General features: G+C 39.0%; 1 protein-coding gene across 1 annotated transcript in view; it reads right to left on the bottom strand.

The window, feature by feature from the left end:
- The window catches only part of SPIDR (scaffolding protein involved in DNA repair), a gene marked incomplete at its 5' end in the record, with an annotated part of 28,052 nt that extends 17,191 nt beyond the window's left edge, over positions 1-10,861 (bottom strand). Inside the window, 2 exons of the mRNA XM_009070120.1 lie at positions 732-819; positions 10,703-10,861. Coding sequence (XP_009068368.1) covers positions 732-819; positions 10,703-10,861 — 247 coding nt within the window. The remainder of the gene's footprint in view (positions 1-731; positions 820-10,702) is intronic.
- Positions 10,862-15,292: the final 4,431 nt, after the last annotated feature.

Raw genomic sequence — 15,292 nt, 5'->3', positions numbered from 1 at the left:
AGCCTATACAAGACCAGCAAGTAAGCACAAACACTTGTCTGGCCAGAAGCTTCTCAAATGATCTCATATTGCCAAAATGACACTTGATATGACAGAACTCCTTGTCAAAGACAAAAGCTAATTAAAGGAAAATTAGAGGTGTTATTTTAGCTTTTCAAATATATAATGGCATACTTTAAATCCACTTTAATACCTCCCCACACCCTAAAACCCACAGAAACATTCACTACTTTTTACTAATTACTTTTGTGTCCATCCTTTGACTGTCCTCACATAAAACAAGTATCAGTCAAAGTCATCCTAACTAGTAAGAGACCTATTCCAGCAGTCAGTCTGTCTTCACAGAAGCTGATCTTCAGGAAAAGTCTTTTGAACCTAAGATGGAAAAGTGCTTCAAAAGAATGAGTTAGTATCCTTGTATATAGATTTCTCAGCTGGCTCCATGTCATTTCTCTTTCATCCTGTAAGGAGAGGAGAGGAAAAATTTGTCTGGACATCTTCCCATTCTAGCTCTAGAGGATTAGTAAGGGGCTAAATTGCATGATTTTGAAAAGACACTGATGATCCAGAGGGCTTCAGGTTAACCTGGGAGGTTGTCAGAATCAGTAAAACAAAACTCAGTAGGTAAAGTGAGGGAGAGAATCTTGATTCCCAAAGTAAACATGATTATGCCACCAACAAAAATATCAGTTGTGAGTGAAAAAATTCATAGCCATAATAATGAAACTTACCATTTCAGCATCTTGACTTTGCCCAAGAACTTTTACAGGCACTACTGGAGGCCACAGACTATCTATCAGACTAAAAAGTCCTAATGCCCTTCAAAGAGACCAATAAAATCAGGTTTAAAATGTTTTCCAGTGTAACATGTTACATTAAAAAGATACACTAAGAAATATAATTTCAACCATTGCATGATTATGAAAACAATTTAAAATCATATTTGTTTTCGGGAAGCTGGTTTTGATTTGGCCTAATTAAATCTCCATATTTCTGCTGCAGGGTGGAGAGGGAGGGAAGGGATGTATTACATCCAGTGACAAGCAAGTCGTATTTAATCCTTTGCCACAAACAGCTGGCTACATGATAAAATTCAGGGGAACTGGGGTGAACACTAGCTTGGGAAGGACACAGATACCAGCACAACATCTTTTAAAAAATAGCTTTTAACTATTTAACAAATTTTTTTTAAAAAAAAGCTTGGCTTCTAACATTTTGATTTCTTGTTCTTCTCTACCAGCTGATTGTAACTGCTTTCAGGAAAGTCAGCAATTATCAGATACAGAGAAACAGGCAAGATTTTGTTATCTTAAGTACATGTGCAGAGGGTGTTCTTCCTACACAGTCACCCATTTAGTTACGATTTGTATATATTTATTTTGCAAGTTTCCCACTTTTGATTTAGAAATAAACATAAAATTATGAGCTCAGCATATTAAGGTAAGGTGTTGCAGACCCTACAAAGCAGAGCTGTACTTTGCAGCAGTTCAGTTGCTGCCTTGTCAACTAGTGGGGCATCCTGGCTGGACAGGCAGGAACATCTGAGGGAGAGGCCAAGAAAACAGCTGAGGGAGGGGAAATAGCTACAGATAACCAACTTGAAGAGGCACACATTTTTGAGTTAAAGCTCCGAGTTATCTCGTCCCAGTTCTCTGTTCTGTGTAGTTGAAGCACAAAGATCTGTATTTTAACCCCACGCTGCCTCCAAGAACAAGTTGTTTATTCCTCCAATTAAGAAAACTACTATTTCTGAAACAGCTCTAAAAAATGAAGTCCAAAACTTGCTAAAAGTAATATTAGCTTCTCAACCAAGGAAAGGAAACCACATACTCTGGTACAGGGCTGAAGCACGTTGCAATATACTGCTTCTCTTCAAGGGGTCACGGAAACTTTCCTTTCAAAGTTCTGCTTTTAGCTCACTTCTGCTTAAGCTTATTTATTTCTGCATTTCCCTAGTCCTCCTCCAGATCCTTAAGCACTTGGACTCTGGGTATCTACAGACAGTGAAATTCTTCCCATGTTTTTTCACGAGTTGCCAGGTATTGTCTGTGATTCGCTGCTAACGGCGATGCCTTCGGACCAGCACTGCAACAAGTTTTAAGGACGTAAATCGCAGAGCAGATCTTACGGAATAAAGCATGTGGATCACAATTCAGGGAACAAACTGGCAGATCAAAAAGATGATGTTGCTACCTGTCCTTGTGTTCTGCACACTAATGAACAGACCAGAAATGCAAATGTACTGGTCTTTTACAGAAATGAACTTCCTGACTTTTGTGGCATCATCCCTGAGTCTGTAAAAGGAGAGGGCTGAGCTCAGAGACTGGTGTGGGTTTTTTGTTTTGTGTTCTGTTTTTAACAGTGAGAAATTACAACACACAAAGCAACATTTCTTAGGTATTAAAGAGACTTTACAGTAAATTGACCACTTCTTGAATACTTGACTGGCATGAGATTTTCTGTCTTGTATTGTACAGGATGATATCCTCCCTATGGACAGAAGGAGGGCCAATGCCCAGAAGAACAAACCAGTCTTGCTAACTGGGAAATGAAAAAGGGAGACCTACAAAAACAGAGCACAGGCTCCTGCACAACTCGAGTAGTTACATGAACAGCCTTCCTCACACAACACACAGCGCGAGAGCAGAGCACGGATATGAACATACCACAAATTGTGTGTGTGTGTGTACAGAGATCACACATTTATCAACTTAGAGCAACTAAACTATGTCGTTGCAGTGTAGATACAATCACATCTTCACAGAGACCTTACACTGATCCCTCGTATGTATTTTTAAGTGTTCACAAGGGACATGAAGTTGTCCTTTTTTGATTTAGCTCTGTTCCAACCTGTTACCCCATGTGGGAATATCTAAGACATATAGTACATTCTCTTCAATTCCTTGTGTCCTTTTGGAGAAGGGCATCTACTGCTTGAACTAGGAGCACTTAATTATTGGTAAACTACAGTGTGCATTTACAAGTAGACAGAGGTTCAATGCTGAATGGAGAATGTCTCCCTGAACATCTTGGCCCTATCTTTTCTCTGACTCCAGTCAGGCAAAGGGCAGGGACACTTGCCACCCAAAGGATCTCCAAGTTCCAAATCACATCCTGCCAGGATCCTGGTCTGCCAAAGGCAATGTTCTCTCCTGGAGCTGTCGTTGTATAAGTCTGTCCCTGGTGAGGAGTTCCTCTCTTTCTCCACCCGTTTATACACCTTCAAGAAAGTTAAGTCTCTTTACATTTACAGACTTTGACTTAGCAGAAGGAGGAATGAGGTGGAGGCACTGACAGTGGAGAAATTCATTCTCTTTATTGGCGAGGTGGAGGCACTGACAGTGGAGAAATCACAAGACATTGTGTCCTCCCTCTGTAGAAGATCACTATCCTCACAGAAAGAATAAAATTCATTCTCTTTATTGGTCAAATAACACTCAAATCCCACTTCAATCTGACTTGAACAATGGGTGTATTTTATCCAGTATGTGTATCCATCTTCTGCTATAGAGTCAGGACAAGAGATGAACAGCTGGCTCTGTGCTACAGTGAAGGGACGTGGTTAGCTCCCATGTGCACAAAGAGTCTCTCTGGCTACAGAAGGCAAAATAAAAAATGTTAAAATTTAGCTCTGTGAGTGTAATTACTAGTGGCATTCTTAACAAAAATATTAAAATAATTTTGATCACAAAAGGACAGATTTCTAAGAAAGGAAAAGCATAGTAAGAAGTGAGAAGAAACAGGATCAAGGATTAAAAAAAGAACATGCAAAGTATTTTGATTTTTTTTTTATAATTTTTTTTTTACTTCAGAGACTAGGGCTTTGTTGTAATACACTAACTTTCCTTTGAAACAAGAAAAGGAAAAAAAGGCTGAATCCATACCATAAGGACAAAAATCATCTGTCAGATTCTAAATGACAGACTCAACTCCCTGCATTCCATGCCAGACTAAAATCTGTGTTTGGTAAAAATGTATTTGTACCATACTAAATATATCAATGTCCACTGTTTATCACTAACACAGTAAGACCACCAGTAACTCCAACGGAGTGTTATCGTATAGACTCCCACAAAATATGGACTTATGGCAAGCAGTTCTCTACATACAGGTACACTTCTGTAAACCCACAACTTAGCTTTGCTTATACATAATCAGACTTTCATGTGTGTGCATGTATATACATATAATATGCAAAGTAATTCTTTTTAGTGTCCTTAATTACTTTTATTATCCAATGTTCTCAAATGTCATCTCTCTCTACATAAACTTGCCTTGTTAAACTTTAGTATATCTTTTTCTCAGCACCCATAAAGGCAAACTGCCTGCTACCTACCCAGACAGCAGTCAAGAGAATTTTAAAGATTTAATACTGTTAAACAGGCTAAATACATGGCTGAGAAAATGCAAAATATATCTGCAACACTTGCAGAAATTAATCCTGACATATTTAACAAATCATCTTAAACTACTCCATAGAAAAATCACTGGAAGATAGGAGTGATGCTAACAAAACAGCATTTACTTCTCCCTACCACAATGTCAACAGGAGACAGAAGTCACTTTCTGCTTCTAACCTTCCTGGCTTGTTTTGCCTTCACTGCAAAGGCAAACGGCAAAGATTCGTATATGCCTACTTGCATGTACCTGTTTTCTCTATTATTTTTAGTCAAAACATACAAATAAAGAGAAAAGCTGTTGTGACTATATTTAGACACCCAGTAAAGTGATAAAACAGCACTTACTCCATGAGCACACCTCTGATCCTGTGGAAATGCCATTCATTTCATTGTATAAGCTGTGCTACCAAAACCAAACAGCTGCAAATTTTGATTTTTCAAAACTGTATTTCACTGGTTCTGATCTGACAATTTATTTCATGACTTAATAAGAATATTTTGTTTATTTGTCTCACAAGCATGAAGTTTCATCTAGAGTTCTGGTCCAACACTGTGTGTGTGCCAAGCCTGATTCAACTTTTTAACATATAGCTTACATTTTGGGGATTTTTTAATTTTAACAATCACAGGCTCAGGGGAAAATACTACAGGAATAAAATATCAGCAGCATCAAAGAAAGTAAAGGGAAAAGAATGCCTGTAAGTAGGAAAAGAAGAAACACTATGTAAGGTTTACAGTCAGAAAACAGGAATATACTAGAATTCTCTTCCAACATCTTTCACAGCTTCACTCTGAGGACTTCAGACTTGGCACTTCTCTGCTTCCTCCTCTCCTACTTCTTATAATTTTAGTCTAAAACAAAACAGTTTTCTTTGGCAGTGTCAGTCTCAATTATTAAGAACTCAATAATAAAGCAATTCCTAGCCCTGTGTGAAACATCTCCTTGTCCAAAATTAAGAAGAAATTCCTTAATAATCACCTAGACTGCAAAAGGTTCAACTCTCGAGGGACAAACAAACCAAATATAAAGCTGACACTGTATGCCAGTTCTCCCTTTAACTGACCTACTAAGATCTTGCAGTGCACACACCACGTTTTCTCAGACTTAAGCAATAAAAGCAACAAAATCATAAAGGAAAAATCTGAGCCTACTAAACCAGCATCTCAGCCAAAATACAAAGAGGGAGAAAGGGCTGTTGACCTTTTCCTCCCCAAGTTTTGTTTAGATATATGAAATTATTTTGTTGAATAATTTACATACTTTAATAACTCAATTTTCTATAGTGCATTAGAAATTACATGTACTACATTAACCCACTGAAATTATCATATAAAAGTACTTTTGATGCAATATGGATATGCCTATGTTAATCTCCAATGCTGGTTACTAAACAGATTAATGACAGAAGCACTGAAGATACACATGGCAGGCCACGTTTATTAAAAGATACAAAACTCAGGAAATAAACCAGTTAATTTCTGATGCAAAAGTAGTCATACAGAATAATTAAAAAGTAATGAAAATATTCAAAACTTCAATGTGATTACTGAAATTGTGCTTTAAATGGAACTCAACTTTAACCACAGCAATTACTGAAGTGCTTCAGGACCTCAAAACCTCAGAGACGTGGGTGGCTCTTTTAGATGGCAGTCTTTTTGGAGGAGGCAAAGCCAAAGGAAGGAAGTTATGACCTCCTTGCTCTAGGAGAGTTCTTACTATTATGTTTCCTGTCAATGTCTAGCAGTTGAAACACTTACTTGAGTAGCAGTTAGCAGTGGTCCTCTCTTCTGAGGGCAGAGCAAAATGAAAAGAAAGTATATAGTGAAAAGTAGAGGAAAGAAAAAAGAGAGAAATAGAGGCCAGAGATGTATGAGGCTTAAATAAAAAAATGAAAAAGAGAATGGAAACCCTCAGGCACAATAGTGACTACTACAGACATACAGGGAGATTTCACATTTCAGTGCCTAACATTTGAAAGTTTGAAGTGACAAACAACAGAAGCCAACTTCATTTGAAAATGAAGAAATTCCTCAGAAAAACTGGTTGATGAACTCAGTATTCAGAGTTTATTTACTTTACAGGAAAATGCAACAGATATTACAGGCTGCCACGAATTAAATGTTGGCTCAAATGCCAAAGCCTATGAGTTGATGTATCCTTCAAACTGTTTCAGCCTGTCCAACATAAGTGTAGATTTTAGCACTATCCATGCAACAGTTGCCTCTTCTTTTGAAGCTTATTGACATTTTTTTCAATTTAGGGACAAATTCGTACTGACACACTGTGTTCTTCCTCCTCCCTCCATTTTAAAATTGGTGTCATCATTCTGCTCTGTTGAACAGAAACTCTTCATATTTCTACCACATAAGAAAGCCTAAAGAGAAGAAACTGGTACATCTGCTATACTCAGCAGTAAAGCAACTCAGTGCTTGGGTGAAAAGACACAAACTGTCAAAATCCAAATTACTACTCCGTGTGGAATTCCAGTCAGGGCTAAACATATGAAATCAATTTTTTTGGCTGATAAAGACAGATATCTAACTACAAAGTTTATCCCAGCTCAGTGAAATTAATTTCTGATAGGAAGCAGCAACTGTGACGAGCTGTAGGTTATTTACTCCTGAGGCATTTTATGCTCAAGCTCAGTCCCTGCATCTAATTGCATCCATTTAGCTACTGGTTATACCTGCCACACCTGAAACATGCCTGGGATCCATCAGAACTGGGGGGTTATGTTAGCTGCACTGCGCACGGACTCTTAACCAACATTCCTGCCTCTAGCATCACACCCTCAAAACCTCACTTCCTTTCTCAAGGGGCTGAATTTGAGACTGACACACGAGGCAGTGGGAGGACAAGAGCAAGAACATGCACCTCTAAGGAGCAACACCACCAGCGGCAGCTCAATGAGCATTTTTCAGTCTTCTCCCTTTATGCCACTATACCTTTTTCATTCTTTTTGGCTGATACCAGGCATGCAGTGCAGGGAACAGTTGTAGGAAAGGCTAGGAGACAGCTATGAATGAGAGGGGGAAGAGACAAGGTGTCAGGAAATAGATACTGGACCACATAAGTTAATTCAGCTGCTACAATATTACCTCTTACCCTATCCACAGCCTCATGAACAGACTAGAAGAACTGCTGGAAATGTGACACTGAACAAGCCATGGTAACTTTGCCATGACTCAGCCATGTCCATTTGTCTTACACGACTGCCAGAAACCAGACTGCAAAGGGAAACGCCACTTCCTCTACTGGACTGCAAAGGGAAGTATTTCTTGCAGGGATGGCTTGGGGGAGCATGCTCTATGTGGAGAATGGGACTTGTTCTGAAAACCACCCAAATCAGCGACAGACCTGCAAATGACCTCGTAGGAGACCCTAGTACTTGCAAAAGCATGTGAGTATTCAAAAACAACATTGAATGTAAACAGTGTTTCCCTCCATGTAAGATGACTATAATTCTAATTTTTCACAGGGCTGATCTTTGTCCAGACAGCACATGGTTGTATAAGTTTTGTTTTGGAATACAAGTGTGTTCTTATTGGGAGAAGAAATAGGTTTAGTTCCTTTAACAGTACAGATCCATTCCAAAGACCAAGTAATGCTTTCAGCCAGGTTTTTACCTGCATGTAAAATACTCATTGTTACAGGTTTATAGGTTTTAAGTCCTTGAAATGCAACTTCAGCTTACAACAGTGATTTTAAAATTGCATTTACTGGAATAATGCTAAATGGTGTTTTAATGATGATGAGGATGGATGGTGGCCTGGAAAATTTTTTGAACAATAACAGTGGTCCATTGATGCAAAATGCTTGAGAACTTCTTGCATCTATTAGCAAATCTCCTCTGTCTCATGAAGGGCCCGAGGAAGCACTCTGTCTCTGATTTCAGTCCATGTGACTGTGGGACAACATGTGCATATGGGATCTTATTAGCCATTCCTGGCTCTCTCCAGATCATGTGCTTCAAAGGCACAAAAAAAAAAGTAATTACTTTTCCCTCGTATTTCCTACATTTTCTCCTCTTTTATCCATTTTAAAAGCCACTGTCAGAATCCAGGAAACAAACAGTTTAAAAGCCATCTCCTTCCAAAAAGTAATTGGTGTTCTCAAAAAAAAAAAAAAAAAAGGCAGCAGTCTTTATTGCAGGGCAGACCACATAGTTCTTATTCACTCATGTGCTACAAGCCAAGGTTGGGCACTCACAGGCATATCCCATCATGTGCTCGGATATACCACTGGCTCTGCAAATCCATTTATCCAGTGGCAATGAGTTCCACAGCCTAATTATGCTCTGTGCGAATAAGTACTCGTTCATATTCATTTCAGCTATGGCTTTACTGTGGTTTCCATCACACCTAGAATCTGTCCCAAACACTTAAAAGTAATAAGAAGTTATAAAGCAGAACTTAGGCTAAAACAATTTAGAAAAAAATAAGTCCCTGAACAATTCCCCCACCCACCCATCTTGTACAATGAAATCACGTTTTAACCACTGCGCTGTCCCTGAAGCTACACTAGCCATTTTCTTTTCATGTTCCCTAGCAGGGTTACCAGTAGCACAGCTCCAGCTGAGCCACCAGCATTTTCAGCAGTGTGTCTTCTAATCGCCCTCAGAATAGCCAGAAGTAAGTTACTGCTGCTTTGAAACAGAATTTACATTAGAAAAAGTCTGTCTCTTATTAGCTCGGCAGAGTACTGGAAGCACCAGCAGCCAGTTGTAAAACTTCATTTGTATCCAGAATTCCAAAGCCATTATTTAATTTGTTTGGAAAAAATGTAACTTAAAAAAAAGCCAACAAAATAATTAAATAAGAAGACGTGTTTGTTATTAAAGATCCATAAAAATGCAAGTAGGCTTGAAATCCAAAGGATCTGAAAATTAACACTGCAAGTACATAAAAAGAAAAGCATACTGAATAGGGCTGGCTGGAAAACAACAGTTCCATTTTGCTAAACATTTCAAGGCTTTGAAATCTGTTTTTGTTCCAATATGAAACAAAAATGAGACTTTCTCAAAGTTTTCATGAAATGAGAATGAGAGAGAGACTATTCACTCCCTCTGGACCTGAAAAAATCTTCCCAACAAACTTGTCTCCAAAATAGATAATGTTTCCATAAAACACTCTGGTTTTGATGAAACAGCATTTTTCAACAGGGAAAAAAAGTGTCAGCAGAAATATCATAACCATTCTAACAGCAAAGGCTTATCTAGATCGGATGCTTGTATGAATAAATTACGTTGAGAATTGAACCAATCTAATTATATTTATTTAGGTCCCCATGAGAACACTGTATTACTTTCCTTAGAAAGATACTGTGTAAGATACTTGATCTGTTAAAACTTTTTTTCTTGACTAGAGAGATTTTATTTTATTCGAAGAATACAAAAGGAATCACAGAATAAGCAAAATCTGAGAGGTACCGTAAGTCAATTTGTTACTTACCTGGGGGGGATTTTTCTATAAACCTGTCGACATTCTTCCTCCAAAATAAGAATGTTTTTATGATTTGCAAGATGTACTTTTTTTTTAAGAAAGTTTATCTGTGGCTCTAAAACCATACAGACTTAACAGAATTAAGCTCTCATAGAGTAAGGGAAAGTCTGTGCTTGAAACTTCAACCCATACTGAGCAGCACTGTAGCAAAACTTACTCTAGTAAAAGGTTCTGCAATGAAACGGAGGTGAACTAATGTTTTTAAGACTCTACTGAAGAGGAAGAAAACAATCATATTTTATGCAATATTGCATACAGTAATTCTTTCTCTGCTAAGTGTGCAGTTGTGAATTAGCTTATTTATGCTCATTCTGGAGTATGGTTGGCTCAAGTAGAACTGGATGCCCCAAAAGTGGCACTGAGGACATTTGCCTGACCAAAACTGGATTCGGTTGTTCCAAACTGAACTGCAATCAACATTCCTGAACTGCAACGATAGGACAAGGGGTAAAGGGTTCAAACTGAAGGAGGGGAAGTTTAGGTCAGATATTAGAAAAAGGTTTTTAAGTGTGAGGGTGGTGAGACACTGGAACAAGTTGCCCAGGGAAGTGGTGGCTGCCCCAACCCTGGCAGTGTTCAAGGCCAAGTTGGATGAGGCCTTGAGCATTCTGGTCTAGTGGGAGGTGTCCCTGCCCAGGGCAGGGGGGATTGTGACTAGATTATCTGTAAGGTCCATTGCAACCCCTAAAATTCTATGATTCTATGACTCAAAGAATATTGGTCATAGAAATAAATAAAAAGGCAGATTACCTCTGCCTGCCACAGCAAGCAAAATACATTCTCCCATGAATTGTTCTCACCTTCCTCTTGTAGTTCTCTGCAAAATTTTCATTCCAGCTAAGCAGCAGAATTTTCCTTCCCATGTCCTGCAATACTGCTCAATGTCATCTGCAGAACTCAGGGACTGCAGCTGCACTTCACTGAACATGCCATAGGCATCCTGGACAAGGAGGCATAACCTGCAAAAGATTTCCTCTGTTACTCACAGGCATCTGTTCATAACAAACTAGTGAGCAAATTTCTGAAAACTGCATGACAAACTTCAGGACAGGACTTATCCACTATAACAGCTGAAGAATTCCTATCAAATAATGTATCAATCAATCAATACACGAACTCAACATCATTAAAGGTTTTCTCGTGTACATTTTCAGGAGGTAACAGGGTCATGAAATACAGATGACTGAAACAAAGCATAAAAAGGGCTTGCACTGGGGATTAGATGAATTAACTGCTGTGCTCTATGTGGGTTTTGTACTTATAAAGAGTTTTTGCCTTACTTGAGGTGAATTCTGCAATGCAGACAGAGCAATGACAAAAACATGTATGTGTGTGAATATAAATACAAAAATTCTGCTTAGAAATAAACGAAGCAACATATTTCACAAGTAACAAACACCAACACTGAAACTGGCAAAACAAGCATTACATTTTCTACAACTTCTTTTAAAAGAGTCCTAAGGTTGCAAAAAAGAGCGAAACATCAATTTTTCTTTTAAAAAAACCCCAACATAAAACTGCAGATTGGTATATTCAATATTGGGTATGGGGAAGCTCAGAGAAACTATTTAAAGAAGGTAATTAAAGAACCTGCTAAACAAACAATTTGTTTCATGTAACCTATGGAAGTAGGAGCTGGAGGGCTGGGAAACATTGCTTAACCAACTTGCTGGCATTTTGAGAAGATATTGCTGTCATAACAGATAAGGCAAAATCAGTGGATGTCATACATTTAGATAGTCAAAAACGCATTTCACAAGATTCTGCACCTGAGATGAGCAGCCACGACAGCATGAGTCACCCAGGGCTGGAGGAAGGAGCTGCTGTCTACAAGATCAGCTTAACTGCCCCAGAAAGAGACAGTTAAGCATGGAAACTTTTCAAAGGGAGACGACGATTACCTTTGAGGGTAGCACATGCATCTTTATACCTAAATAAAACTCAGGGGTGCACTAGGCAGCAGAATTCAGTTCATTTCAAAGGTACATGCCAAAACTACCTTCCCCAGAGCAGCACCACTGGTCACAGCAAGCTGACTCCAGCTGCTTTTGGAGCACATCATAGAACATACATGCACCCTGAAAGCATTCAACAGTAGTCATTATATCTTTATAAAATGCATTTCAAATTAAATGAGCTCCTACATTTCTCTGGAAGGAATCCATGTATTTGCACAGAAAATTAGGCCCATGGAAGACCATTAATCACAGTTTCCTTGTTCATTATGAACTGTCTAACTTTGGCTTACACCCTTAAGGAGGCTGTATTCAACACAAGATACAAACCCAAAGGCTTTCAGACATCAGCAGTTGTGCAAGCACCAGCTAAGTGTCCTCATTTTTCAGACTCTGGTGCTGGTTTTAAGGAGCAGGGAGGGGTGGGACTGGACACAAACAAAGGCTCCTATATTTTCCCCATATCTCTAGCTACAAGGGTCCCATACAGGGTCATCACCAGAAAAAAAAAAACCAAAACAAACTCGAAAAACTATGTTTGCCTGCTGCTTTCCATGTTAGGACCTTGCAATCAGTTAAGAACTCCCCTGAGTTTTAACTGATTTGACTGAAACTCCTTGTGATACTGTTTTGTTTGGAAAACGAGCTGATGTGCTCTGGACATTTCTGAAAATCAGACTGAGGAGAACCGGAAAAACAAAGCAAACAGTTTTGCCTATGTTAACAAAACGTTGACTGTTAATTGTGAAAAATTAGGCCTCCGTATCTTGGAGCAGGCAAGAGCCAACTAAGTTAGTGTCTCAGATGGGATCAGTTCAGCAGTCTCTTAACTGATCACTGGAATTTCTCATATCTTCCGTGAGACATAACTGAACACAAGTAAGTCTCAGACTAGCTGGCACCAGGGCCATATTAAGTCCTCTGGGACATGCTAATTGCCCAAATAAAATTAGCTTGGTTGGTGCTAAAGACATCAGTCACTAAAAGTGCATTTTCCAAGTCCTTTTAAGTCAAGCAAAGAGATTGTTTCTGTCAGACATGGGAGTCTCAACCCCCTGCATCCCTGGCCACAGATTTCCATCCCTTTGTGGCAGCATAAATGGCTAGGACAGCAAACTTATCTGACCAAAAAAATACTGTAGCCAAATCATCATCATCATCATCATCATCATCATCATCATCATCATCATCATCATCATATGAGTTCCCTGAAAATTAACTGTGTAGAAGTAAAGTCCTATTTGCATGGAGTACTACTTCTAGACAAGGATAGATTTTCCTCAAAGCTTCCATTCCTGGAAGGACATCTCAGGTCATATGATGGGAGAATGGTCATCTTATGACCAAGCTAGATGCACAGAAGTAAAGAACTGTGTAATTTGAAGCTTTTATCACTAACATTCCCATTCGCGCTAGGGCCACGTTTATGTTTATTGGCATCAAGAAGGAACACAGAGCATCAGCACCTATTGCATCAGACTTCGAGTCCTTTTACTCTATCAGGTTCATAGACATGAGCAGGCAGCCACTTGTTCTAACACTACCCAAAAGGTAGTCACAATTTCTCTGCAACGTGCATTTAAAATGAAATGTGTATATTCACCCACTTGAACGACAGAATTTCACAAATAACCTTCAGATGCCCAATTTCAGAACAAAAGGTGAAGAATAGACCAAACCAGTGCCATGAAGAGAACTTCTCAAACACACGCTCCCTGCTTCACCACACTTTTAAAACAGTATGAATGAAACCTTGAAATGCTATAGGTATGTAACAATAAGTGACAACTGATTTTCGTACTTCATGACCATCACAAAATCAGCTGAATCCCACAACACACTCAGCGATGCATTTGGAGAACTACCCTCCCGTTCTTTGAAACTGGTTCTGCTCTTATAGATTTTGCATATGCTGTCAGCATCACTGTCAGAAGTTCAGCTACTTTCAGATGCTGTTGATTCATGGCCTTAACTTCCTCACCAACACTGGGTTTTCCCCTTGATTTCACTTTATTCCCAGAAAAGTGCATTTGTATTATTTTCCCGTGTTACAGTGTTGCCCTCATATGACAGCAAATGTTCTTGCAAATTTATTTTTATGAGCAAGTCTAACTGTGATTAAAGCAACAGTCTGACCCATGATTTTTCCCCCATTTGAAGCTCACTACCAGAATGAAAACCCACATCTAAATTATGGGACAAGTTGCAAATGCAAAACAAGTATCTGCCCCACAGGAATTCAGGGTTGATGTTTCATGCACATCTGTCACAAAGATTTTTTTCCATGAAATGTGGCATTTATAATCATTTAATCAGGCTAAACATACCTTTACCAATGCCTCACCAGTATGCAGAGTAATGCACTGTAAAGAAAAAGACAGGCAACATCAATTATGGGACAAGTTGCAAATGCAAAACAAGTATCTGCCCCACAGGAATTCAGGGTTGATGTTTCATGCACATCTGTCACAAAGATTTTTTTCCATGAAATGTGGCATTTATAATCATTTAATCAGGCTAAACATACCTTTACCAATGCCTCACCAGTATGCAGAGTAATGCACTGTAAAGAAAAAGACAGGCAACATCTCTAATCAGTGGTTTTTTTTTAGGGAGGAAGTAAGGGCCATCTTTATTTTTGGGACAACAAGATGCAACCCTGTGTAAGAGCCCAATTTCAGATATCGTTCTGGAAACTGAAATTTCTCATGCAAAGGAGCAGAGAATTCACTCCAGGAGCAAGAGGTGGCAGAAAAGCTGGTAGAGAAGCAAATGTGGAAGATGCAGACTAAGGAAAAGGTGAAGTATGACGCATTGGTAATAAGAAAGGGGGCGAAGATAGGGAATGATAAGAAGTGAGGCAGAGATTAGCCTTTTTTCTTTTTCTTTTTTTATATAATGACACAGTAAGTCTCATGCAAAAGCTTGGGAAGATTTTGTTAATTTGCTAATAGCCAGGAGCAAGAATGGGGGCTGGGAGAAGATGAGACTGATTACTCTGCATTATTTCTATGACTGTGCTGATCTTTGGGACAACATGTCTCCCAGTAGCAATCTGGAGAGGATTACAGGATTATTGCCATGCCCTTCTCCCAGTTAGTCACTCTTCATGGGTAAAGGGTAAACCCTTCTTTTACTATTACCTTTTTATGCATGAAAAATCAATCTCTCCATACTGCTGCCTTGTATCAGGCAGCTGACTTCACGGAGAGGTAAAGGTGACAAAACCTTCTTCATTTTTGGTCACCTCCAGCTGCCTTAGCATCTAGTGGAAAAGAATAAGAAAAAGATTTGCCTGCAGAGGAGATGAAAGTGCATGGAGGCTGGAACCGACTGATTACAGTCACTGCCTTTAGTGAGTCTTGTGAAGGGAAGTCTTATGAAGTCCCCTCTGCAGGGACTTCATTAGTTGCTTTTTCTTAGGAAGGGAGGGAA

Source organism: Acanthisitta chloris, unplaced genomic scaffold (assembly GCF_000695815.1).
Source record: "Acanthisitta chloris isolate BGI_N310 unplaced genomic scaffold, ASM69581v1 scaffold13432, whole genome shotgun sequence".
Lineage (NCBI taxonomy): Eukaryota > Metazoa > Chordata > Aves > Passeriformes > Acanthisittidae > Acanthisitta > Acanthisitta chloris.
The sequence above is the reverse complement of the archived record's forward strand: the minus strand, read 5'-3'. Positions and strand labels throughout refer to the sequence as shown.